Consider the following 27,968-nt stretch of genomic DNA (forward strand, 5'->3'; position numbering starts at 1 on the left):
AGAATACTTATTAATCACTAATCATATGAAATAAAAGTTGCTATACATTTTTACTAAAACAAAATAGACACATAAATTTATGCACACCATTCCAACCGCAAGTAATTGTAAAAGGACATCAAATGGTGGTCCTTTTTGCAAGGAGGGGGGTATAGAATGAGGCCACAATTATCTCACTCACTAGGAGATAATCTAACTACCTTTGTTTATAATTGTTGGAGCAATGCTTGTATCGACAACTCAAGGGTACAAAGTTTGCTTTTTTCTTCCCCCAGAATCTCTTAACATGAGCTGTCGCAAAATACCGTATCTAATTGTGTACTATTGTCACCTTTTGTTTTAAATGCTTTTATGTACTGTTCCTGTAGTTTATACATTAACCTAAAAGTACAATTCGAATATGTCTCCGCCATCCACACTGCGCAGTGAAAAAAATAATATCTATCTCTGTAAATGAGTGATTTTCAAAAAGTAATTAGATATTGATTTACAGTAAATCCATTTGGGCATCTTAGACATAACTTATTTAGATAAGATTGTGTTAGATGTGTTGGGTTTTAAAACATCACATGGTACAGTACTTTTCATGAACTGTAAACGTAGTTACTGACTTCTGAAGGTACACATAATGCACTGTGGCTGGTCCCAAGCAGTCCCTGACAGTTGGGCAGTGTAAGGATCCCCTGCTACGTGTAGTTCCACTTCTCAAAGTCAACCTTTTAGTAGATCAGACTCAATACTAAGTGACAAATATGTACTTCTCCTCAGATTCCATAATTTTCAGTTATGAATATCCAATAACAACATTTGTAGAAGCTGTCTTCTGTGCTACTCTTCATTTTATGTCTTTTATATTCCACTTGTGAGAGTGACGAACAGCAAAGAAAGGTTTAGTGACCTACTCAAATCACAGAGGCAAGAGCTGATAATGCATACATCACTCTAAAGCTACATTCTCTAGCTAAAAGCTTAAAATCCCTTCCAAAAATAATTTGTCTATCTACTTTTAGTTAGACTGCCTTACACAAAATTTCTTATATTTGAATAAAGGTACATGTTATGCATTCTAATAGTATATACTAAGCTATATGACTGATTTTCTGTTCTGAAGAACTCTAAGTTCTCTACATGATGTAACAGGGCACTAGAATTATTTTTAGTACTGCTAGAGACCAATTAATTAACAAATATTATTTTCTGATTTTCCAAGTTCATCAGAAAACCAATTTTTCAATGACTTTTAAATTAGTTTCAGGGCCACATTCAAGTGAGTAATTAATAAATATCCATCAGTTCTCAGAAATAGCATAGGGTTTAGAATCATGCACCCCAGAATCAGATAAACCAGGGGTCCTTTGCTAGCTTTCTGATATTGTTAGCTCTTTGAGCCTGCTTCCTCTTCTTAAACATGGGCATAATAAGATTACTGAAGTCACTGAGTTGCCATGAGAATTAAATAATACAATACATATAAATTTCTTACCACTATCCCTGGCACTTTTAACTGCTCAATAAATGATAGCTCTTATTATTAACAACTAAAACTGACAAGTTAATTGCATGAGAAATTAAAGAAAGATGATGTATACTATTTTTTGCTTATTAAGTAATTACCTATGCTCATCTTCCTTCTAAATTAACTTTGAAATATCACACTGGATATAGTGGTTTCTGGTATATTGCTACTATCAAATATATATTCACTGTTTTCATTTTAACATTGAAAAGTATGCCGCACTTTGATTAAACAATTGGCTGAATGGTACTGATGAAACCAACAAAGACGAATGTTCTCTGGTGTTTAAAAAGTGAAATTCTATTTATCTTGACTCACTCAAGAGATACTTATAATTTTAAGTAAATAGCCTAAGCAAAATGTTTGCCCCCATTCCAACTCTTCGATAGGGTCTCATTTTAAGAAATAACTAAGCCAAAGGGACAGAACTCAAAGACTATAGTACTGCATTCCTGAAAAATTTAGAAGGTTTACAGAACAATAAAAAGCTACCTTTTAATTATGTTGGTCTATCCACAGAAAGATACTTTTCAGGGAGAGAATCAAAGACATAAAAATTCAATATGTGGCACAAATGTCATTTAAAAATGTGCCCTTGGTGAGGCCAATTTTATACAAAAACTAAACTGTACATGAAAATGGTGCTACTCATCTTCCTACCTCCCCCACTTGCACCTAACTCTCATGCAGATAACGGATACAGACACATTTGCTTGGTTAGGCATCACCCAGTCGTTTTCTTTCTTTTCAGAAGTCATGCCATCTTAAATGGCAATTATAGATTCCTAGTCACATGACAAGATTTCAATGTGTTAGTGACCTAATCTCTCTTCAATGCTTATGCACTGGGAGGATGTGTAAATAACAGTGTTTAGGAGTGGGTTCTGGAATGAGAACAACCTGGGTTCTAGTCCCAGTTCTGCCATTTGTAACTCTTTGATCTTGAGCAACATACCTAATGTTTCTGGGTCTGAGAGATTCCCCCTCCCTTTACATGACATGCATCTAATAATAGCACTTACCTCATAGGGGTAGTATAAGTATACAAATAATTGAGATAATATATGTAAAGGACAGGGCACACCACTTGACATATATGATGCATAAATAAATATTAGTTTTTACTATTACTAGAGTAAAATCTTGATTATCATGTTAATGAAAGGGTACTAAAACAAAAAGAAAGGTAGCAGCACTGACACTAAATAATTTTAAATATACAACCTTTAAAACATTATGGTATTTTTAAACTTAAACTTATGTTTAATTTTTGCCTGATGTCTGGCAATCTACAACACTTCAAACCAACTAATAAAGCCAGAATGTGAGAGACTGGGCTAGAAAATAACTCCTTTGCTTAGAATTATTCCCTACTGGACAAATGAAAAAAGTAAGCTTTGCCTCTCATATTACTAAAAACCACCACCATAAAAGAGTTGCCCTTTCTCTCTGAATGTACAGTTTTTAAATCTTGGTATGGATTGGAGGAAGTATTTAAGTAGCAGGTTTAAAAGGCCTCCTGCTGGACTGCTAAATAGAACTGAAACAAAGCAGATGGTCAGATAGCAACCGACAGATTCTCAATCTGTTTAATTTTATCAGTAAGAAATGAAATATATCATTCACCCTTGATAATTCAATTAAATCAGAAAGTAGTCCTGTCAAAGATATATGCTTGATTATACAATATATCTTTTAGAAAAGAATTTAGATATTAACTAGAGAATTAGTATATTTGACCTGATTGTGGGTAGGGCTTCAGTTTATTGTTTTCCAAGCCAATCCAGGATGAGGACTGACCTTAAGGTTTATTGATCAAAATGCTTCCTTAATAATCAACAGAAGAAAAAAGCAAACAAAATACAACCAGAGACATTGAAATTAAGAACAACTTAATGATAGCCAGAGGGGAGGGGGGAAGGGACAGTGGGGAGAAGGGTTTTCAGGAACTACTATAAAGGACACATAGACAAAACCAAGGGGGAGGGTGGAAGCAAGGGAGGGAGGTGGGTTTGGCTGGGGTGGGGTAGAGGGGTGGGGAGAAAAGGCAGACAACTGTAATTGAACAACAATAAAATAATTTTTTAAAAAAATTGTTGTTCAATTACAGTTGTCTGCCTTTTCTCCCCATTCCTCCACCCCACCCCAGCCGAACCCTCTCCCTCCCCCACCTCCACCCTCCCCTTTGATTTCGTCCATGTGTCCTTTATAGTAGTTCCTGTAATCCCCTTTCCCCACTGTCCCCTCTGCACTCCCCCCTGGCTAACAATAACATAATTTTTAAAAAATGCTTCCTTAATAAAGTAACTAGTATTTGGTCTTGAGATGAATCCATCCCTCCTACCAGACTGTGAATCTTACTAAATTCCACAATATGTTCTTCCCTACAACCATGTGACTTTTAAGTACCTTTTTAAATAACCAAGAATCAGTTGGCTCCATAGCTCAGGGGTTAGAGCACTGGTCTTGTAAATAACCAAGAATCTTAATCGTTGATAACTGTTTCCCAAGTCTCTTTAAGTTGGGCCAAATTATTCCAAAGGCTTCACCATTCCTGTGAAACTTAGGAAATCAGTCATTGAATAGAGGGAACCAAGCTGAAGGCACTGGTCTTGAGCTCCTGTGTTTGCCATGTAAAAGAAGCCCATGTTTCACTGCTCAGGACATCCGAAAGGCATATCCAAACAGTCATCTGATGAACAGCTTCTGATTTCATTCTTCTAAGTAGTTTATGAATAGCTTTAAACAGTATTTGATCAAACCTTGGAAGCTATGACAAAGACCATTGCATAAATCAAATCAATGTTCAATTTATAAATACAGAGACAGAGTAGCAAAAATACTTTGTCACATAAGATGCAATTAATTGAGAATTATGTATATGAAGAACTGTGGCTTGTTGTTCTATATCCATATTATCTGAATGAAGAAAATACTGTGACTACTGACTCATGCATTGGCTATCACAAGTGTTCATTTTACTCACTTGTTTTTATAGCATGTGCACTGAATATTGCCATAGAGGAAAAGTATGTGTATTTCATTTGCTATATGGACAATCCAAGTAGTATATGCTTTAGCAGTCATAAAAAGGATCATTTTTAAAAAGTTATTCCATAAATGAAACCCTCAGAAACCATCTATCATCCACCACAACCTGAACATGTCTACACCAAGCACACCTAGAATGCATAAAGGCCACAAAAGGGAGATCACTGTGGACCTATGGCAAAAGAGTATGGAAAGAAAACTTCCAATTTAAAACCAAGCTATATCACTGTAGTAATTCTGACCAAAGGCCAATGTTGATTTTTGTTAAAAGTTATTGAAATTTATTATGCTATATAACCTCTGTACTCTTTATTCTTTTTCCATTAAATGTAAATTTACAGGGTATTACAATCTCAAGAAATGCTTGCTGTATATTACTGTTAATAGTGGATCAAGACATGCATGAACAGTTCTGAACAGGCAGAAATCATTTCCTACAGACAGACAATTTCAGAGATGCATTCCTGCTAAATGTTTTCCATAAAAAGAAACAGTACGAAGACCTAACTTTTCATAGTTTGACCTATGAAACATTAGTTCCAAATGTGCATCTCTTTGCAATCTCAGTGGCCTTGAATGAATAGCCATTCACCCCACATACTAACATTCACCTTTAGACATACTATCCTTCCTTCACACTAGCTCCTTTTTTAAAACAATATCCAGGCAACTATTCCACTCACAGGACTTATTCCTTTCCATACCTCTCACCTCATGTTGATGTTTATCTCCTCATTCCTCCTAGCTGTCAAGCATTACTGGGAGGATATATTTCTTGGTGTTTAAACACATGTTATTTGGATTCAGCTTGTATTAGATTCCAGGTCTGTGGCTTACTACTTGTGTGACCTTGAGAAAGCTGTTTACATCTCTGAACCTTTATTTCCTAATCTTAAAAATGGAGAGAATCATAGTGCCTAATTCATAGGACTACAAATTGTCAAGAAAAATGAGATAGTATCTGGCAAACTTAAGTGTGTCTATTATTATTATTATGGCTACTGTCAAAAAATCTGTTGCAAAAATGAACATAGTGCTTTCATTTCTAAACTTTTCAGAAGCAACTGTTATTCCTCCATATGGAGGCAGAGTTGAGTACAAGCTTGAAAGCTTTTTTTAAAAAAAATCAGGCTATCATGGAAAGGGCATCTTGAGGAAAGGAAAGCATAAGTTAATATTGTCTTGTAATTCTAACAGATCCTACCCTGCCTGATAAAACCTCTAATATTGGTTATTCTTATGACAAGTACTAGGAAGAGGCAGAAAACAGTCAGAGCTTGCCAATATGAAACCAAAAACTGTCTTTTAAAAATGTTCTTCAGAGAACTATACTTACTCACTTAATAGGAGTATCTCAGTTTGTGCAATTGTTAAGTTCCCATTACGTTTGCTGCCAAATTTCTAAATCCTGTTTTAAAAACATGTCATCAGTATTGAAGGAAAACCCTTAGTATTGCAAACGGAAGTGTCCCCACTTACGGTATAAAGGATCTCTTCCTGAAGTACGCTCATTTTATACTGTTTTAGTATTTTGTAAAAGGGCTGTTTATAAAAGTGCTGATTACAATAAAACAAGGATTTATGCCAGCAATATGCAGTAGAACTTTGCTAACAGGTTCATCAGAAGTATTACTGCAATAACTGCAACACACAAATTTCTAATCACCTGTAAGAAAATAAACTTGAAACAAAATACTGGTAACATAAAATGTTCTTATTTGCACAGTCTTCAAAAATGGAGTCTAAAAAATGAACATGATAGGAGAGGGCAGTCATTTGTAAGGCTCTTAGAAACTTAAGTCAATAAACTGAGAGGTGCGGTTGTTCTTACATGAACAGAAATTTGAAATGAGTTTCTTCTTGAATATGCTTTTGGGGGAGTAGTACGAGAGTGAGAAAGCAAAGAATAAACAGCAATATTGAAACTGCCTATCACCGGAAATGAAACTAATTTCCTGATCTGTTCAATCTAAACAAGGGTTCAATTAAGGGTACTAAGCTGGTGTTTAAAATATTACAATCATTGTGTTGGACTTGAGACTCTGAACAACCGAAATATTACTCTGAAATATTGGAATTAATATATATGGAAAATAATAAGGCAAGAAGCTCAAAAACTGATGTTCAAAGGTAATTTTAAAAGTTTTCTTTTTTTTTTCAACCTAAACTTGCTCAAAAAGTATAAAGGTAAGTATTCTATTTCAAAGTTGTGTGAACAACTCACATATGGTGGCTAGAGAAGCCGAAGTTCAAGGTTTAATCAAGGTTCTTGGGTTTTCACACAACATTCAATTCTACTCCAAATCCTCTTAGCAGGTAACAAAACAAGACAAAACAAAAACACGGAAAAGGTGCTGCTCTGAAGCCCAGAAGAGGGAAGGGGTTCCTACATCCTACATCTGATCCCACACATGTGCTCTTGCCACTTCTGGCTTTTCTCCTGAGTTGTGGAAAACAGAGACACTTTCATCATGGATTACACTCAGCTTGCACCCAAGTTTACCCTTTTGTTACTCATAGGTGCTGAAAAAAGAACCTATGCACCCCAGTGTTCATAGCAGCACAATTTACAATAGCTAAGTGCTGGAAGCAACCTAAGTGCCCATCAGTAAAATGAGTGGATCACAAAGCTGTGGTACATTTACATGATGGAATACTATGCAGCAGAAAGAAAGAAGGAGCTCCTACCCTTTGCAACAGCATGGATGGAACTGGAGAGCATTATGCTAAGTGAAATAAGCCAGGCGGTGAAAGACAAATATCATATGATCTCACCTTTAACTGGAACCTAATCAACAAAACAAACCAGCAAGCAAAATACAACCACAGACACGGAAATAACGTCGAACTCACAGTAACCACAGGGTAAGGGGGAGGACATAATGGAGGGGGGAAAGAGGGAAAGGCCATCAAGGAACATGTATAAAGGACACATGGACAAAATTAAAGGGGGGTAGGATTGAGGGTGGGAGGTGGGGATGGCTGGGGTGGGGGGCAGTGGGGGGGGAAATGGAGACAATTGTACTTGAACAATGATAAATGAAGTTAAAAACATTTTATAAATTAAGAGCATGTGAATTTGGGGGTATGTCCTATAATTTGAAGAAGTAGCAACGTCAGTCTGCTACTACCCAGGAAGTGACTCCTTAGTTCCCTTTTCATTCATTTTTCTCAATGTATTTGAAATAGTTAGGAACTGTTAGAAGTAAAAACTTTTGAAAGAAAAGCAAAGGTCAAAATAAGGTACAATATAGGAGGGGATGGGGGAAAGATCCTTTATCGTTATTTTTTTTTTAAACCAACAGCTTTGTACTATTGTTCCCAACTCCCCCCCCCCACTATTGTGTCTAGCTCTGACAAACTTTTTAGGCCGAAGTTAAACACCCTCTCCTATATACAAGTAAAATAACTATTTTATTACAGGGGTATTACTTTCTGAAAGTAGTCACAATACCGCAGTAGGCCTCCATTCAGTTGTTACCAGTTAGAGCATATTTTACATCGTTTACAGATGTGCACTTCTGCCCCTCACCTCAGTAACTAGAGCACATATGTCAAATGTCCCACTCTTAAACATCACCAGTGTGTGATTTTACCTCACTTCTTCGCCTAACTTTAAAGACTCTATACCATCATGTCTCATCTACCAAAACTCCATAGCTTTCTTTTTCCTTCAAAGAAGAAACTTGGCCCCAACGTCAGAAGGCAAGGAAATCTAAACTCCATGGAGAAATGAAATCAATACAACAAAGGGAAGAAAGAGAAGAAGGGGGTGGGGTCGGAGTGTCTTCCGAAAGAGAAGCTGCCAGACGAACTTCTGCAATTTAACGGTTCTGGGGCAGCAAAAGCCTGGTGTGTTGGAAAGCAACAAAGATGGGCTCCCCACCCTCCTTACCGCCGTAGAGCCAGAGGAAGATGCAATATACACACGGATCACCATCCTGAGAACAACGGCTGCGGTAGTTTGGGTCCTGCAAATGGCTGGAGAGCAGGGGCAGCAAAGGCTGTAATTGAGCTAACAGCCGAACAGAGGTTGGAAGAGAAGGGTGGGGGAACGTGGAAGGGGAACTCGCTAGAGCCCCGCCTCCTCCCTTGGCTGCTTTCACTGGGCTGGGAGCTCTGCAGTCCCAGCCCCAAATCCCGGAAGGCAAAGGCTTGTTTGCATCATTTCTAATTTTTTTCTAAAGGAATCTCGAATAGCACCGCGAGATCTGTTGACTTTTTTTTTACTATTCCCTCCAAGAGAGCAGGGATAGATGAAAGAAACAGAAAAGGGAGAGTTTAATTCAATTAGATTAGAATGAAAGAGCTTTTCCCACAGAGACTAAAACTTCTGCGTATAACTTCCGGCTCAGAAATGTATGCAAATGAGAAGACCGATTTTCCTTGAATTCACACACTAATAAGAAAGCCCTTGCTCTTCAAACCTTGTGCATTTTAAGAATCCTGTTTATTAGGATTGGGCACCGAAGGGCTGAGCGATGCCACAGAAGGTTATAAAAAGTTTCAGGTTTCTGTAAGCCAGAAATGGCAGGATTTGATTTCTTTGGAGCTTTGCTTTTTGTTAAGATTAGGAATCCTGCTTCTGTGTGAATACGCAGGAAGACTGACTCGCAAACTCAAGAATGGAGGAAGCAATTGAAACCCCCCCCCCCAAAAAAAAAGAAAAAAGAAAAGAAAATGCAGTGTGAGAAAGTAAATAATTTTTCATTTTGTATTGCATTGTTTCCTTATTAACTGACCGAGGAAACGCAGTTTGAATCCTATGTTTCAGGGCATCTTGAAATGGTAAACAGAGAGCAATGGTCATTTGTCCACAGAAGGACCATATATGTCAGACTGTGATTTCAAATTTCCAAATTATGTCAAATGAACAGAATTAAGGAACTCACAGATCGAGTGGATAGAGGGAGTCAGTCACCTGTCCTACTTCTTTACTTTTCCTTTGCACTTGGTTTCCCTCTATATTCCAATGGTTTTATCACCTTTTTCTATGTTCAATAATTGTGAAGCAGGGTGCAGCCAAGAGGAGGGCCCCAAGAAGGGATTTGTAATGGGGACCAGAACTCAAGGTGTCCAGGAAATATTAGAAATATATATATAGGATGTCCTCACCCCCACAAGCCTGAGCCAGGGGGGATGGGACTCATGGAACAGGGCCATTCAGAGCTGTTTTGGGTAGCAAGAGCTTTGCAGCTAACCCCTGGCACACTCATTTAACATATCTATAACCTTTAACTGGTTTCATAGATATGTTAAATAGCTGTGGCCCTGCTTTGGGCCAGGAGGATGGGAACAAATTCCACCCAAGATGGGACTGGGAAGCAACTCCCCCTGGTTACAAGGCCTGCGTGAGAGCTTGGAGATGATTGGCTCCATGCCATGGGGCCACACCTGCCCAGACTTACTATGGCAGCCCAGTAAAGCTGAAAAAATACGGGGATGCTGGCAGGTGTAACTGACTGTAGGAGGAGTCGGAAATGGGGCTGCAAAGGAAGATGGGCACTGGGATTAAAACCTAGGCACGGCCGTGATAGAGAAGGAGGAGACCACACAGTTCTGAAGCAAGTAGATAGATAGAAGACCACGCGGATCTGAAGGGGAAGGGAGAGGACCACAAGGTTTTGGGGGAGAAAGGAGAGGATCATGCAGCTTTGGTGAAGTAAATAGAGAGGGCCATGCGGTTCTGAGGGAAAAGAGAGAACCACGAGGTTCTGAAGCAAGTAAATAAAGTGAGGGCCACGAGGTTCTGAAGTAAAAGGAAGAAGACCACGCGGTTCTGAGGGGAAAGGGAGAGGGCCACGAGGATCTGAAGGAGAGTAGAGAAGACCATGTGGTTTTGGAGTGCTTCTTTTTGCCACTCGGCTTAGGGAGCAGGAGAGACTTTGCCAAGAAGAAAAGGGGAGAAAGGACTCTTGCTGGAGGGCCATGGGAAGGTGCCACATGGCTTTGGATTAACTGGAGATTGTAGCAGCCACACAGCTGATGGTGCCGGGAGCCTGAATCACGGACTTCTACTTCCTTTCCTGAGACACAGTACCCCGGACTGGGCACAGGGAGAGGGAAGGACTGTGCATCAGTGGGTATTCTAGAGGACTTTAGTATCTTATTGAAGACATTAAGTCATTACTCTTAAGTTTGTGTAACTTTTAAATAAATAATTCCTTTCCTTTTCACCAGTCTCTGGCATTGAGAGACGTCTTTCCTCTGGTGGTGGGCATTTCGAACCTAGCAGGTGGGCGTGGGGGAAGGAACCTCCAGAGACAGAAAGGGGGGAATCCTTTCTGTAATAATTTATCGTGAACCATCCCCCGGCCTGCTCTGTAACAGTTGTACCTTCCTAACTATTTCCTGTTAACAGGTTCTCCCTTCTCCATAGAACAACCTTGAGAGGTCAATATTATTATATCAGTTTTACAGAAGAAACTGAGACTTAGGGAATAAGTAATTTTTCCCAAAGTCATATAGCAAGTAAATTCCAGAGCCAGGACTAGACCTCAAGTCCAACCAGCCCCAAAGGTCATCCTCTTGACCATAATTGTAACACAATGCCTGGAACAGGGAAAGTTCTCAATAATTCTTAACTATTTTCCCTAAAACATCACTTTTATCTGGCACTAAAGACAATACAGCCTGAAATACTTAAAATACTACTCCATTGACTATCAAATCAAACCTAAATTATGTTTCTAAGGAGCTCCTACCATAATCTGGCCCTACACTATTTACATAGTCTTCACTGTTTCCCTAAACTAACTTCCCTGCATAATCATTGTTTACTCCCCACTGCAATCCCAGTACTTATTCATTTTCATACCTTTGCTCTTCCTATCCTTTTATTCATTTTTTCCCACATGCTCATAATCTTTTCTGCCCTCTCCATCTTCCCAGCTCTTACCTTTTTTAGACCTAATTTAAAATTGTTACACAAATGCCCTGGCAGCATCAGGGTGACTGTTATTGTGCTTCCCAGGCCACAGGACAGGGAAATCTTCCTTCAGGTTTTGATTTGGGAAAATTGACATAATTTGCCATATATGAGTCCCACCCCTTAGTGGTCAACATGTATTCTATTTGGACCAATAGTCTTTACTGAATTGATGAAAACAATAAAGACAAAAAAGAAGAACTCTTCTATTTATTCTACATATCCATATGACAAAATTAATATCTCCAGAGAACTGAATTCCAGGATTGGCAATGAGTCCAGTGGGCCTTATCTGAAACTTTGATGATGGGCAGATGTTCCCTGATACTTCATTTCTTTTAAATGTGGATTACAGGAACTACTATAAAGGACACATGGACAAAATCAAGAGGGAGGGTGGAGATGGGGGAGGGAGGTGGGTTTGGCTGGGGTGAGGTGGAGGGATGGGGAGAAAAGGCATACAACTGTAATTGAATAACAATAAAAATTAAAAAATAAAATAAAAGAGTTTGGAGCTGTAAACTTTTTTTTAAATATGTGTATTAATCTAAGTGAAAATATCCCAACTAAATTGATATATAAACAAAATCTGTTGATCCTTATTAACAAGAACAGTTAGGATGCATTTGGGGGAAGGTCTTTACCAGTATTTTTTCCTAGAAATTAACATAATAGATTATATTAGACCTGCTCCCTACTATATTCAACCATCCCTGGAATGTACATTCTAGAATGGTCATTTTTGCTTCATTTTACTCCTTCATAGAACTGTCTCCAAACAATTTGTTCATATAATTTGATTGAAAACATTAAAGCCTGATTAAATTAAGATGGATCAAAGAGTTTTTGAATAGTACTCGTGACAATAGTGATAAGAAATCTATTTATTAACTAAATGGTAACATATTTCAAAAATTATAAAATAAATGCATGCTGTGTACAGAAAACTTAACAAATACTACAAATAAAAATCATCCATACCCCTAATATTTGGGGACAATCACTTTTTGATATGTGGATATAAGCCCTTACAGGCCTAGTCAGAGATAGATAGATGAGGGTGGGTGTGAGGCTTTGAGAGAAGTGGCAGGAAAGGATGAGGAGTAAATATATTTTAAAAATCTATTTATGATAAGATAGATAGTATTTTATAAATGGCTCATTTTTACTTAGAAAATATATTTTAGAAATTATGCCCTGGCTGGTGTGGCTCAGTGGATTAAACATGGGCCTGGGAACCAAAGGGTCACCGATTTGATTCCCACCCAGGGCACATGCCTGGGTTGCAGGTCAGGTCCCCAGTAGGGGGTGCTCAAGAGGCAACCACACATTGATGTTTCCCTCTCTTTCTCCCTCCCTTCCCCTCTCTTTAAAAATAAATAAATAAAATCTTTAAAAAAAAAGAATATTTAAAAATAAATAAATGATTTATCCCATATCAGAAAACATACCAAGTTTTTTAAGCAATTCTGTATTATTAAACATATTGCTAGTTTTCAGTTATTCTATATTATAGTTAATGCTGCAGTATATATTTACCAATAGATTTTTGCCCACTTGCCTAATAATTTCTTCAGAATAAATTCCTAGATGTGGAATTGCTGGCAAACTGGATAGGCATTCAGGCTTAGTATTACAATGTTATAATTTGGGCCTCTTGGTGCCATGGTCTAGAGTACAAATGACTATTAATTTTATTGAAGAAGAAGCCAATGTTACCCCAGTAACAAGAATTTTATCCCCCCTCCTTCCTCATTGATTGTCTTGATATAAGTCCCTAACATGTGGCACTTTTCTAAGGTGGCAGATAAATTATTACAAATACTTCTCTGCCTCATATTCCTTTTGATGGATCAGGAACTCACGGTGCTAATGGTGCAGACTGAGTACAGCACTACCCAAAATATACATTTTAGTTTCCTGCCCTACATTTTTGGGCCAACTATTGAGCTAGAGGAGGGTATAGTACAGTTATAGTGAGCTGTACATACAGTGGTAGAATTGGGGCGTGAAGCATGTTCATAGGTGAACAAAAAAGTAAGAAAGAGACAGAACTGAGGATATCTGTTCACACTGGAAGGGTTCCATCAGAACTTTAATAACATGGATCACGCCTATGGCACAGGACAAGTACAAGAAGGCATCTTCCATTAAAAAATTCTACCTCAGTCTTCAGTGTCCACGCTTTCCTCTTCTCCAAACCTGTTCTCTGAATTCACTGGATGTTCGACTTTGTGATGAGAAAATACTCCTATATCTTCAGTCTTTTCTCTGAATGTTATTTCTCCCCCTTGCCTTAACTCACGTTTTTTTTCTTTAGGGCAGCACTTCCCCTTCAAGTGGAGACTGCTTACGCTCTCACACCGCACTCAAAGTTAGGAGTCTGCAGGCAAGTTATCTGTATCCCCCATGCCAAAACAGAAGGTCTGACTAGGGCAAAAGCACCTTCAGGTCATCACTGAGCTCTCTGGGGTTGAAGTCTATCCCCTTTTCTGAACCTGGTAATTCCTCACTTTCTTGTCTAGGCCTTTGATGTTTTTAAGAAAATTTTGTCAACTGTTTTCTAACATTTTAAGTTTCCTTTAGGAAAGGGTTTTTCCAGATCATGTAGTCCACCATGGCCAGAAGAAATTTTTTTTCTATTTTTAAACTTTTGAGAAAGTAAAAATACTATTTACCCCACATTATAAAAACAAGCCTAGAAATACACAATTATGAAATGTTTAATGAAATGTCTATAAAACATCACCACATCAACTTGTTTAAATATTACATTCAGTATTCATAAAATGTGCATTTCATTTGAAAACAATTGGGAGTTTAGATTTTTTCTCCTGCATCTGCAGAATTCAGAAGTATATATAGTGGTTGCCAAGAAATCACTGTCAAGCATAATTTAATAAATTGCTTGGTGCTACATAATTTTAAATTTAAAAACAAAATTATAACATTTTAATACTTTTTATTTAATATTTATGTTTATTTACTTATTTTTCATTTTTATTAATTTTATTGGGGTGACATTGGTTTGCCCTAATAAAACGGGCTGAAGTGTACAACTCAGCAAAGTATGTACACCCTGCAACATGCACCCATCACCCAAAGCAAAGTCTCTTTCTGTCCTCATTTATCCCCCCGTCTGTCCACCTCCACACACTCCTACCCCTCTTTCCCTTTGCTCATCACCAGACTGTTATCTGTGTCTGTGTGTCATATTATATGATTTTGCTTAATGTCTTCATCTTCTTTCACCCAGAACCCCCTCCCCTCTGACAGCTATCAGTGTGTTCCACGTGTCCATGCTTCTATTTCTATTTTGTTCCTCAATTTGATTCCACATATAACTGAGATCATATGGAGCTAGTCTTTCTCTGCCCGGTTTATTTCACTTAGCATAATAATCTCTAGGTCCATCCATGCTGTCACAAAAGCTACAATTTCATTTTGTTAATGGCCAAGTAGTATTCCACTGTGTAAATGTACCACTGCTCTTTTATCCACTCACCTACTGATGGGCACTTGGACTGTTTCCAGATCTTGGCTATTGTAAGTGACACTGAAATGAACAAATGGGTGCATATATTCTTTGAAATTAGTGTTTCGGGTTTCTTCAGCTCAAGTCCCAGAAGTGGAATCACTGGGTCAAAAGGCAGTTCATTTTTTTTTTTTAAATATATTTATTGATTATGCTATTACAGTTGTCCCATTTCCCCCCCCCACTCCACTCCATCCTGCCCACCCCCCTCCCTCCCACATTCCCCCCCTATAGTTCATGTCCATAGGTCATACCTATAAGTTCTTTGGCTTCTATATTTCCTACACTATTTTTACCCTCCCCCTGTCTATTTTCCACCTATCATCTATGCTACTTATTCTCTGTACCTTTCCCCCTCTCTCCCCCTCCCACTCCCTTAATGACAACCCTCATGTTCTAGTTGTTTGCCTAGTTTGCTCTCATTTTTGTTTTATGTGTGGCCGTTAATAACTGAGTTTGCTGTCATTTTTACTGTTCCTATTTTTTATCTTCTTTTTCTTAGGTAACTCCCTTTAACATTTCATATAATAAGGGCTTGGTGATGATGAGCTTCTTTAACTTGACCTTGTCTGAGAAGCACTTTATCTTCCCTTCCATTCTAAGTGATAGCTTTGCTGGATACAGTAATCTTGGATGTAGGTTCTTGCGTTTAATCTTGGGTAATGTAATTATGATGTGCCTTGTTGTGTTCCTCCTTGGGTCCAGCTTCTTTGGGACTCTCTGAGCTTCCTGGACTTCCCGAGAGTCTGTTTCCTTTGCCAGATGAGGGAAGTTCTCCTTCATTATTTGTTCCAATAAGTTTTCAATTTTTTGTTCTTCCTCTTCTCCTTCTGGCACCCCTATAATTCGGATGTTGGAACGTTTCAAGGCGTCCGGGAGGTTCCTAAGCCTCTCCTCATTTTTCCAAGTTCTTGTTTCTTCATTCTTTTCTGGTTGGATGTTCGTTTCTTCCTTCTGGTCCACACCATTGATTTGAGTCCCAGTTTCCTTCTCATCACTATTGGTTCCCTGTACATTTTCCTTTGTTTCTCTTAGCATAGGCTTCATTTTTTCATCTGTTTTTCGAATAGATTCAACCAAGTCTGTGAGCATATTGATAACCAGTGCTTTGAACTGTGCATCCGATAGGTTGGCTATCTCTTCGTCGCTTAGTTGTATTTTTTCTGGAGCTTTGAAGTGTTCTGTCATTTGGGCCATTTTTTTTGTTTGTTTGTCTTGGCGTGTCTGTTACTTTAAGGGGCGGAGCCTTAGGTGTTCACCGGGGCGGGGTAATGCTGGTCGCAGCGCTGTGACGCTGTACGAGGGGGAGGGGCCGAGGGGGAGCAATGGTGCCCGCCTCACTCTCCTCCGGATTTCAATCTTTCACTCTGCTACCCACAATCGAACTGGGCCCCTCTGGTGCTGGTTCCCGAGCAAGTGGGCCTGTGCACACTCTAGGCCCCTGTGGGTCTCTTCAACGACCTCTCCTGTGAGGCTGGGAGTCTCTCCCGCTGCCGCCCCAACCCCCACGGGCGTTTTCAATCAGAGGTTTGAGGCTTTATTTCCCTGAGCTGGAGCCCTGGGTTACGTGGTCTGCTTCGCTCCCTGCCGTTTGTCCGGTTTATCTGTGGGCGAATGTGGTGCCGCGGGGTGCTACCTGCTGCTCTGCCTGCCCCACTCTCCGCCACTCTGAGTCCGGCCCTCTCGGTTTATCTGCGCAAATGTGGGGCCGCAGGGTCTGCTAGTGCTCAGACTGCCTGCGCCGTTTGTCCCACACTCCGCCAGTCTCAGTCCCGCCACAGCCACGCGAGTCCTCTCCACCCCGGTGCCTGTCTCCGCCCCTCCTACCAGTCTGGATGAATGGTTATTTTCTATTTTCTTGGTGTTGGTCCCCCTTGCTGTTCGATTCTCTGTCAGTTCTGGTTGTGCGAGGAGGCGCAGTGTGTCTACCTACGCCGCCATCTTGGTTCTCCCAAGGCAGTTCATTTTTAAGTTTTGAAGTAACTCCATGCTGTTTTCCACAGTGGCTGCACCAGCGTGCATTCCCACCAACACTGCACTAGGGTGCCCTTTTCTCCACATCCTCGTCAGCACTTGTTGTTTGTTGATTTGGTTATGATGGCCATTCTGACCGGTGTGAAGTGGTATCTCATTGTGGTTTGAAATTGCATTTCTCTGATGATTAGTGACATTGAGAATTTTTCATGTCTACTTGAATAAGAAGGTAGGGGCCCTGGCCAGGTAGCTCAGTTGGTTAGAACATCAGCCTGATATGCCAAGGTTGTGGTTTCAATCCAAGGTCAGGGCACATCGAAGTATCAACCAATGAATGCATAAATAAGTGGAACAACAAATCAATGTCTCTCTCTCCCCACCACTCTCTCTCTCTCTGTCTCTCTCCCTCCCCATCCTGTCTCTCTCAAAATCAATAACTAAAAATTTAAATAAATAAATAAATAAGAAGGTAAGTACATTTCACTTTTTATTCTTTGATACATTGTGGAGGGGTGTTTCTAAAATAAGAGTACCTGGTTCTTGATTGTATTCAAAGACATTTGATTGTTAGATTGAATTAACAGCAATGTTACTCAGTGATGACACACTCCCCACATTTATGGCTGTTCTGGCAAGTGGAAGACTAGAAATATCACATTTTTCTTCTATTAACAAACAACATATTAACACAAAATATTTAAATACAGAAAAATACTGCATTTTGGAGGACTTACTGTTTGTTTCCCTGGGTGTCAGCAGAGTGTTGTGCATAAGAGTTTGAAGTCTGTCTCATTTATATGCTACCTGGTGATGCGCATGATCAGGAAGCAACTTCATGACTTGGTGCCAAAAGTTGTTTTTGAAGTATTGGGTCCAGAGTTCTGATCTCACCCAAGATATTAGGTTCATAGTTGTAGCCACTAGAGGGTGACATATACCCATGGAAAGTAAATGTTCCTTGCTTGGGAAAGCAAAATTTAAAGATAAAATTTTATCAACTCTGTATAGAATCCCAACAGGGACATGCGTAGAATGTCATTTTATCCATTGTCCCTGAGCAGTAACAAGAAAAGTTCTCAGGGAACAATAGGACTCCAGCAACAGCAATAATTATTTCTAAAATGTTCTTGTACTTGCAGTAAGGACAACTGGTCAATTATTCTTTCATCAGGAATCACTGACTCCAGAAGAGTAGTAAGTCAACCCAGTTGTCACTAGAAGGAGATGTAATGGGGGCTAGGATGCAGGTGTTATTTTTTCTAAAGGGAGGCCTGCTTTAAGAACTCTTTCACACACAAACACACCCCATGATTTATGAATTTATAAATTTGAAATATAACGGGGGATCCCTGGCTGGTGTGGCTCACTAGATTGAGCACCAGCATGCTAACCAAAGGGTCACCGATTTGATTCCCAGTCAGGACACATGCCTGGGTTGTAGGCCAGGTCCCCAGTGGGGGCCATGTGAGAGGCAACCGCACATTGATGTTTCTCTCCCTCTCTTTCTCCCTCCCCTCTCCTCTCTCTAAAAATAAATAAATAAAATCTTTTAAAAAATAATAAAATATATAATGGGGGCTAGGGTACAGGTGTTATTTCTTCCGAAGGGAGGCCTGGTTTAAGAACCCTTTCACACACAAACATGCTGCATGACTTAGGGATTTATAAATCTGAAAAGAACTTCAGAGGTCAGTCTAACCCCTCTAGCTCCCTCCAGACCCTAACAATAATGACATCATCAAATTGTCATTCAGGCATTGCTTGTGAATTCCTCCAGTTACAGTTAGCTCACAATTCCTGAGACATCCCTATTCCATTTTTGGTCAGCTCCAAACTTGAGAAGTATTTTCTGAGGTTGAGCTTAAAACTGTTTCCCTTTATGTTTCTTTCATACTAATAATTCAGTTATAAACTTATCTCTATTCTTGTGAAAGCTTTTGAAATGGACGCCTTCTGTCCTCTAAGTTAATATTTCCCATTGCTCTAACCAGTTTTTAGATGTTGTGATGTCTACAGATCTCTCCTCTCAATGTGTTCCAGTTTCTTCGCTTCTCTCTTCTTGAAAGGGTGGTCTCCAGAACTGAATTTCATGTTCCAAGTGTGGTTTGATTAGCATCATATAGAGTACTGTGGGGTCCTCATTCTAGACCTCGAGTTTCTCTTTTATTCCTTCTATTTGGTGGGGAGTGGTTATCTCATTGTGGTTTTAATTTGTATTTCCTTGATTACTAGTCAGTCATTTACCTTTTGACATCGTATTGCCTTTTGGATATTTTATTTTGTGGACTATCTGTTCAGAAATTTGAAGAAGAAAAGACATTCTTTTTCCACTGGTTTGCAATGCCACTTTTGTCAAAGACTGAGTGATCAAACATGCATGGGGGGGATCTTTTTATTCATCTATACATGCCCATCCATACTTTTTTGGCTTTTTAATTGAATTTATTGGGGGGGATTGGTTAATAAAACCATAGAGCTTTCAAGCGTACACCAATTTGTGTAAGAGATTTTCAGTTCTATAAGACACCATCTGCACACTGCATTGTGCACCCATTGCCCCAAGTAAAGTGTCTTTCTATCCCCATTTATCCCCCTTTACCCTTTCCTACCACCCCCACCCCACTTTCCCTCTGGTAATGACCATACTGTTCTCTGTGCCCATGTGTGTTTCTTTTTGCTTAACCCCTTCACCTTTTTTTATACAGCCCCCCAACCTCCCTCCCCTTTGACATCTGTTAGTCTGTTATATTATCCTATAATTCACTGATTTGAGTCTCTTCTTCACTTAACCTGCTGTTGAATCCTTCTAGTGTATTCTTTTTCTTAAAGATTTCATTTATTTATAGAGAGGGGAAGGGAGGGAGAAAGAGAGAAATATTAATGTGTGGTTGACTCTCATGCACCCCCTACTGGGAACCTGGCCCACAGCCCAGGCATGGGCCCTGACTGGGAATCGAACTGGTGACCATTTAGTTCGCAGGCCAGCACTCAATCCACTAACCTACACCAGCCAGGGCTCTAGTGTATCCTTTATCTCAGATACTGTGTTTATTTCTGACTGGGTCTTTTCATGGTTTCTATATCCTTTTCAGTGCTTACTATGTCTTTGTTTAAGTTCTCACCTAGATCATGCATTCTTCCCTTAAGGTCCTTGACCATTCTTATTATCATTGTTCTGAACTCTGCATCTGGCATTTTGGGTTTTTTCCATTGCATTTAATTCTTATTCTGGGGATATATCTTATTCTTTCACTTGGGGAATGTTTATTTGTGTTTCCATTTCATCTGCATTCTTGTCCTTATCACTGTGTATTAGGTACATCTGCTATGACTCCCAAATTTGTTATGGTGGTTTTATGTTGTAGGTGTCTTGTGGTGCTTATGGGTGCAATCTTCCAGATTACCTGAGCTAGGTGCTCCAAGAATGTCTCCTGTGTGGATGATATGTGCCTTCCTGTGTAGTAGAGTCTTAAATGCTGTTGGCCTATTTGTGCTTTAGGGTAATGCTCAGGCTGGCTGACTGTAAGGATAGACCTCAACCACTGTGCAGAGGCTGCAGCCAGAGTAGAGTGTTTTCTTGCAAGTTCTGGTTTTTGCCAGGATCTTCCTTTGGGTGTGCCACTTGTGTGGTTAGTTCGGTCATGGTCATGGTCTGGTGTGGTTTGGTTGTGTTTATTCTGGATCCACTAGGGTAGGGTTCCAGTGCAGGTTAATGTCAGACGCTGCCTGTAACCAGCCTTGGGCTATCAGCCTGGAGCTACCATGCAATTTGTTCTGTGTGGCTGCCTCTACTGGGACTGCTTGTGCTTTCGTATCTTTGTTACATTCATTGTCCATCTACCTTTGTGCCAATACCACACTATCTTAATTACTATCAATTTTAATACATTCAAATCTGGTACAACAAGTTTTTCTACTTTGGTTTTCTTTGTTTAGTGTCTTCACTGTTTATAGTCCTTTATCATTCCTTTTAAAAGTTAGAATGTTTGTAAGTACAATATGAAAATACAATTGTTTTTTGGATAGTGACCTTGTATCCAGAAACTTTGCTAAATACAAATGTTAATATCATTAATGTACCTGTATATATTTTAGATTTTATATTTATACAGTAATATCATTCAAGAAAATGATAGTTTTATTTTTTCTTTCCATTTGTATATTATTTTATTTTTTTAACATTTTTATTGTTGTTCAAGTACAGTTGTGTTCATTTCCCCCCCACCATTCCCCCCAATTGACAAAGGGGGCAGAGCATAAAGTGGTGTATATTATTTTCATTTTCTTATTGAACTGACACTTCTAAAACACTCATGCTGTTTACTGTTGCTATGTAATAAAAAACTCCAAAACTTAGTGCTATGAAAAAAAACTCCACTTGGTCATGCTGAAAGATTCTATACATCAGGAATATTTGTTTTTTATCTATAGTATCTGTGGCCTCATCTAAAGTCTTTAAGGGTGAGAGTACCTTAATGGCTGGAGGCAAAAATCATCTGAAGACTTCTTTCTTCATGTAGTTGGTATGTCTATGGAGATGATTCAAGCACTAATAAGCTCAACTGCAAATGGTGACTAGAGTGCTTGCATGTGACCTCAACGTGTGACAGTCTTCCTTGTGGCAGGGCAGCTTCAGATAGTTGATCTTAAAATGTATATCAGAGCTCCAGAGAACAAAGTAGAAGCTTTTATTACCTTTTATGACCTTACCTTGGAAGCCACATAGCATTGCTTTTCCAAAAAGCTATACTCCACAAACACAGGAAAGAAAACTGGACCACATCTCAAAGAGACATTGATTACATTGAGGTAATCTGATATTGCTCCAAAAGCAATAATAGTAATTAGTCTTGAAACGAAATATCATCCAGACTCTCACTGTTACTAAATTTTTTCATCAACAATCTCTAGCACTTGAAAATAATACTATTTAGTCAATAATCAAAACAACATGTTGTTGGCAGAAAAACACACACAGACCAATGGAACAGAAGTGAGAGCCCAGAAATAAACACACGTGTATATGGGCAAATAATTTTTGATAAAGAAGCCAAAAATATACAATGGAGAAAAGAATGTTTCTTCAATAAATGGTTCTGGGAAAATTGGAAAGTCACACAGAAAAGAATGAAAGTAGACTATTGTTTATCCCCATATACAAAAATAAACTCAAAATGTATCAAAAACCTAAATATAAGACCTGAAACAATAAATTACATAGAAGAAAACATAGGTATTAAACTTATGGACCTGGGTCATAGAGAAGATTTTATTAATTTGACCCCAAAGGCAAAAGAAGTAGAGGCAAAAATAAATGAATGGGACTGTATCAAACAAAAAAGCTTCTGCACAACAACAGAAACTGCCAGCAAAATGAAAAGGCAACCAATCCAATGAAAGAAGATATTTGCAAACAACAGCTCTGAGAAGGGGTTAATATCCAAAATACATAAAGAACTCACACAACTCAACCCCAAACAAACAAACAGTCCAATTAAAAAATGGGCAGAGGACCTGAACAGACACTTCTTCCACAAAGACCTCCAAATGGCCAACAGATATATGAAAGGATGCTCAACTTCATTAGCTATTAGGAAAATGCAAATAAAAATTATAATGAGTTACCACCTCACACCTGTTAGAATGGCTATTCTCTATAAGACAAATAATAACAAGTGTTGGAGAGGTTGTGGAGTAAAAGGAACCCTCATTCACTAACAGTGGACATGAAAACTGGTACAGCCACTATGGAAAACAGTATGGAGGTTCCTCAAAAAATTAAGAACAGAGTTACCATATGACCCATCAACCTATCTTTGAGGTATCTACCCCCCAAAATTGAAAAACATTTACTTGCAAACATATGTGCACTGCAGCATTCACATATGTTCATTGCAGCGTTATTCATGGTGGTCAAGATATTGAAACAACCAAAGTGTCCCTTAGTAGATGATTGGATAATGAAGATGTGGTACATGTATACAGTAGAGTACTACTCAGCCATAGAAAGGTTGAAATATTGCCATTTGTGACAGTATGGATGGATCTTGAGAATTTTATGCTCAGCAAAATAAGTCAGACAGAAAAACTTTAGAATCATATGATTTCATTCATATGTGGGATATAAGACTGAAAGTAATAAATAAGCACAGGCCTGGGAACCAAAGGGTCACCTGAATGAGTTCGATTCCCACTCAGGGCACATGCCTGGGTTGTGGGCCAAGTCTCCAGTAGGGGGCGCATGAGAGTCAACCACACACTGGTGTTTCTCTCCCTCTCCTCCCTTCCCCTACCCTAAAATTAAATAAATAAAATCTTAATAAAATAAATTAAATTAAAAAATTAAAAACCCCTGAAGTTCATAAACCCTTAGAGAGATTGAGAGAGAGAGACAGAGAAACTGCATTATCCTATCTCAGGAATGAAAAGCAAACACTACAACATATACAATATTTTTGAAGATATTATTAATAATTTTATGCCAGTAAATGAGATGAAATGGTAAAATTCCTAGAATAATATAACTTACTAGAGTGTACACAGAATGGACTAAATACAGTAATTCTATAACCACTAAGAACAACTTATATATAATTAAAACCTTACCACAAAGTAAACTGCAGGCCCAAATGGTTTCATTGGTAAATTCTACCAAAATTTAACGAATAAAGAATATCAATTTTATCCAAATTTCTTCAGACAATAGACAAAAAAGGGCTATTTCCTGATCACTTCAAGGACAGTTTCATATTCATTTCAAAACCTAATAGTACAAGAAAAGAAACCAGTACTCCAATCCCACTGTTAAAAAATAGAAGCAAAGTTGCTGAACAAAACAATAGTAAACCAAATTCAGTATTACATAAAAAGGATAATATTTATGACCAATTTGGGTTAGTCTACAAATTCAGTATTGACTCAATATTTGAAAAGCAATCAATGTAATTTTTTGAGTCTTTGTGTTTTGAGTGAAAAAAGGGAGTAAGGAAAATACCCACTATTTTTAATAAAGGATAATATAACTTAACTAAAATACTTCTTAAAGTTAAATAGGGAATTTACTATATTTATTTTGAAACAGATAATTGCTGCTTTAGCAAAGAAACTAGATTTTCTTTTGTTTTAAAGTGTACAGATTTTATATAGATTTTTTTCCTTCCTTCCTTTCTTTCTTTCTTTCTTTTTTCAAAGAGAGGGAGAGAAACAACAGTGTGTGGTTGCCTCTTGTGTGCTCCCAACTGGGGATCTGGCCTGCAACCCAGGCATGTGCCCTGACTGGGAATCGAACCAGCAGCTCTTTGGTTCGCAGGCAGGTGCTCAATCCACTGAGCCACACCAGCCAGGGCTGATTTTATATAGATTCTATATTTCATAGAGTAGGATATAGACTAAACCCGTCTATCTAGTGCCCATATAAGGGAATGTTACAATAATACAGAAATTAAAATAATTGTGGGATGATGTTCTCTTCTAAGATGTGCTTTTCTAATGAATTTCACAGAGCCAGGTTTATTTTAAGAAAACTTTAACAAAATATTTTATCATTTATGCTATTACAGTTGTCCCAATTCCCCCCCCTCACTCCCTGCACCCAGCCTTATTATTTGAATAAAGGAGAAAAACATTAAGATCATCTAAACAGATGGAGAGAGTAATTTGATAAATTTAACATCCCTTCGTGATTAAAAATAGCAAAATGGGCATAAAAGGGAGCTTTTTGACTTTGATTTAAAAATGGGTACAAAATCCTACAGGAAATACCATATTTACAGGTGAAATATTCAGATTTTTTTCCTTTCAGAGAAGGAATGAAAAATAGAGGCTCACTATTACCTTTTCTGCTTAACCTGGTGTTAGATATTCTCACCCATCCAGAAAGACAAGAAAAATAAAATAAAGATATTATGATTTGAAGGGGAAATTTAAAATATCAGTATTTATAAATAATATTATGTATATAAAAATCCAAAAATCTACAGATTATTTTAAATAATAAATGAATTTATTTGACAAGAAAGCTGGTTGCAAGATCAATATGTAAATAGAATAGAAGACTATACTTTCAGGGATCAGTTCTATAGTTCGTTATAAATAGAATGGTATTCCAACATATTAGCAATAGACCTAGGAACTGTATGTTTTAAAATATATAAAATAGTGTAAAGTATCAAATATGTAAAATAAATCTATTTTTTCCTCAGATCTTTTAAAAAAATTATTTATTTTAATTTTTCTTGAAATTATTCAGGTGACATTAGCTAATAAAATTATAAAGGCTTTAAATGTACAATTGTATAGTACATCCTCTGTATGTTGTATATTGTGTGTTCACCATCAAAGTCAAGACTTCATCCATCAGTATTTATGTCCTGTTTACCTTCTACCTGCCCTCACCCCCTTTCCTCTGGTAATCACCATACTGTTGTCTGTGGCCATGAGTTTTTCTTTTTTTTGCTTAACCCTTTCTCTTTTTTCACTGAGCCCTCTAACCCCTTTCCCCTCTAACAGCTATCAGTCTGTTTGCTATATCTATGAATCTGTTTCTATTTTGTTCCTCATTTTATTTTGTTCACTAGATTGCACATATAAGTGAGATCATGTGGTATTTGTCTTTCTCTGACTGGCTTATTTCACTTAGCACAATACTCTCCAGGTCCATCCATGCTGTCACAAATGACAAGGCTTCCTTCTTTTTTAGTGCTGTGTAGAATTCCACTGTGTAAATGTACCATAGGTTTTTTATCCACTCATTTATTGATGGGTATTTGTGCTGCTTCCATATCTTGGCTATTGTAATAATACTATAATGAACAGAGGGGTGCACATATTCTTTTGAATTAATATTTCAGATTTCTTCAGATATATTCCCAGAAGTGGAATCGCTGGATCATAAGGCAGTTCCATATTTAATTTTTAAAGAAAACTGCATACTATTTTCCACAGTGACTGTGCCAGTCTGCATTCCTACCAACAGTGCACGAGGGTTCCCTTTTCTTTGTATCTTCACCAACACTTGTTGGTTTATTGGTGAGCCATTCTGACAGATGTGAGGTGATATCTCATTGTGGTTTTATTTTGCATTTCAACAACAATTAATGACATTCAGCATATTTTTATATGTCTATGAATGTGTTTAAACACAATAAAGGTAAATAAAACAGAAAGCCAGAGAACAATGAACACCAGATTCAGGATAGGTGATCCAAGGGAATGGAATAATGGGAGCAAAATATATGGACAAATGTCAAGTTATTCTCAAGGCCTAAATTTCTTTTGAGGTGTTGGGTTTGTGCATGCTTATTACATCATACAAAACGATTTACTAAATAAATCACTCAAAGTAGTCCATGTATAAGACCAATGAAAAGAGTAGATCATAGGAAATGTTTATGATGAAGCCAACTCTGTACTTCTGAGATACAAAATTTAAAAAAATAATTTAAAAATCATGATGATAGATGTTTGGTATCAACTTAAAAATACAGGGACAATTGTAATTGAACAACAATAAAAAATTTTTTTTAAAAGAAGAAAAAGTATGGAGATTGTATATATGTTTTCAAAATTCTTTTAAGGGGTATATGAAGAAAATGTTTAAAGATGACTGATTCAAAGGACATTTTTCCACCAAAGATTAATAATAGGAATTTTTTTTCAAATTTCTTCTAAAAATTGAAATATAATGCCTGCTCAATCTCCTTTCTACTACTCTATGAACTCTATAAGGAAACTTAAACTAACTTTCCTCCTGCCACCCAAAAGGCTAAAAGGAAAGAAGGAATTGAAGAAGCAGGAGGCTAAGAAGATGGTAAATCTCCTGTTTGAGAAAAGGCCCCCATATTTTTGCATTGGACCTCACCTGCTTTATCAAATGGCCCTGCTACATTCGGCTGCAGAGGCAAAGGGCTATTCTCTATGAGCGTCTAAAAGTACCTCCTGCCATTAACCAGTTCACCCAGGGCTTGGACCGCCAAACAGCTCCGCAGCTGCTCAAGCTGTGCACAAGTACTGACCAGAGACAAAGCCAGAGAAGAAGCAGAGATTGGCCCTAGGCTGATAAAAAAGCTGACAGCAAAGGGGATATCTCCACCAAGGGGCCACCTGTCCCTCCAGCAGGGGTTAACACTGCCACTAGCTTGGTGGAGAGCAAGAAGTCCCAGCTGGTAGTGAATGCACAGGATGTGGATCCAATTGAGCTGGTTATCTTCCTGCCAAAGATGGGGGCTTCTCACTGCATCATCAAGGGGAAGGCCAGATCTCTACTCCACAGGAAGGCCTGCACCATTGTCGCCTTTAAATAGGTTAACTTGGAAGGCAAAGGAGCTCTCCCTAAGCTGGTGGAAGCTATCTGGACCAATTACGACAGATATTATGGGATCCACTGCCACTGGCGAGGCAACGTCTTGGGTCCAAAGTCGGTGGCCCACATGGCCAAACTGGAAAAGGCCAAGGCTAAAGAACTGGCCCCCAAGCCTGGCTAAGTGTACACTGTTGAGTTTTCTGTACATAAAAACGTAATAAAAATTCCTCAAACAAATAAAACAAACTTAAACTAGAACCATATTTTCAAAACTATATTTTATAGAACATTAGTCTGGGGTAATGTTGATAAGTAATGTGCTCGTACTAGTGAGCACACACACCTGGCCTCCACAATACAGGTTTACACAACACACAGAGTTTATTCTTGTATGATTTATTAATTTTTGCATTATTTTCCATTTGAACAACTGTAAACCTACTTTTGCCCCACCTTGTCATTATGCTCACATTTGTGAAAGACTGAATACTATATTACCCTATAGGAAACGTGTAGTACGTTTTACTGTATTAAAACTCTGAAAAGTTCTGCAGTGAATACATGTGAAGACATGTTTAACTTTGCTTAATCTCATGTTTCCTAGACTTATCTGTTCATAGAAAATAAATACAATTTTGGCAGCATTCAGTGTTCTGAGGGACAC

The 27,968-nt window shown here is 38.3% G+C and overlaps 1 protein-coding gene and 1 pseudogene across 1 annotated transcript in view; one reads left to right on the forward strand and one right to left on the reverse strand.

Moving 5' to 3' along the window:
- SH3BGRL (SH3 domain binding glutamate rich protein like) overlaps nucleotides 1-8,697 on the reverse strand; it is a 56,051-nt gene extending 47,354 nt beyond the window's left edge. Inside the window, exon 1 of the mRNA XM_024574974.4 lies at nucleotides 8,463-8,697. Coding sequence (XP_024430742.1) covers nucleotides 8,463-8,507 — 45 coding nt within the window. The 5' untranslated portion in view covers nucleotides 8,508-8,697. The remainder of the gene's footprint in view (nucleotides 1-8,462) is intronic.
- An 18,019-nt stretch (nucleotides 8,698-26,716) lies between these two features.
- Nucleotides 26,717-27,485, forward strand: LOC112317944 (large ribosomal subunit protein eL8 pseudogene; annotated as a pseudogene).
- Nucleotides 27,486-27,968: the final 483 nt, after the last annotated feature.

This window comes from Desmodus rotundus, chromosome X, assembly GCF_022682495.2.
Source record: "Desmodus rotundus isolate HL8 chromosome X, HLdesRot8A.1, whole genome shotgun sequence".
Taxonomy (NCBI): domain Eukaryota; kingdom Metazoa; phylum Chordata; class Mammalia; order Chiroptera; family Phyllostomidae; genus Desmodus; species Desmodus rotundus.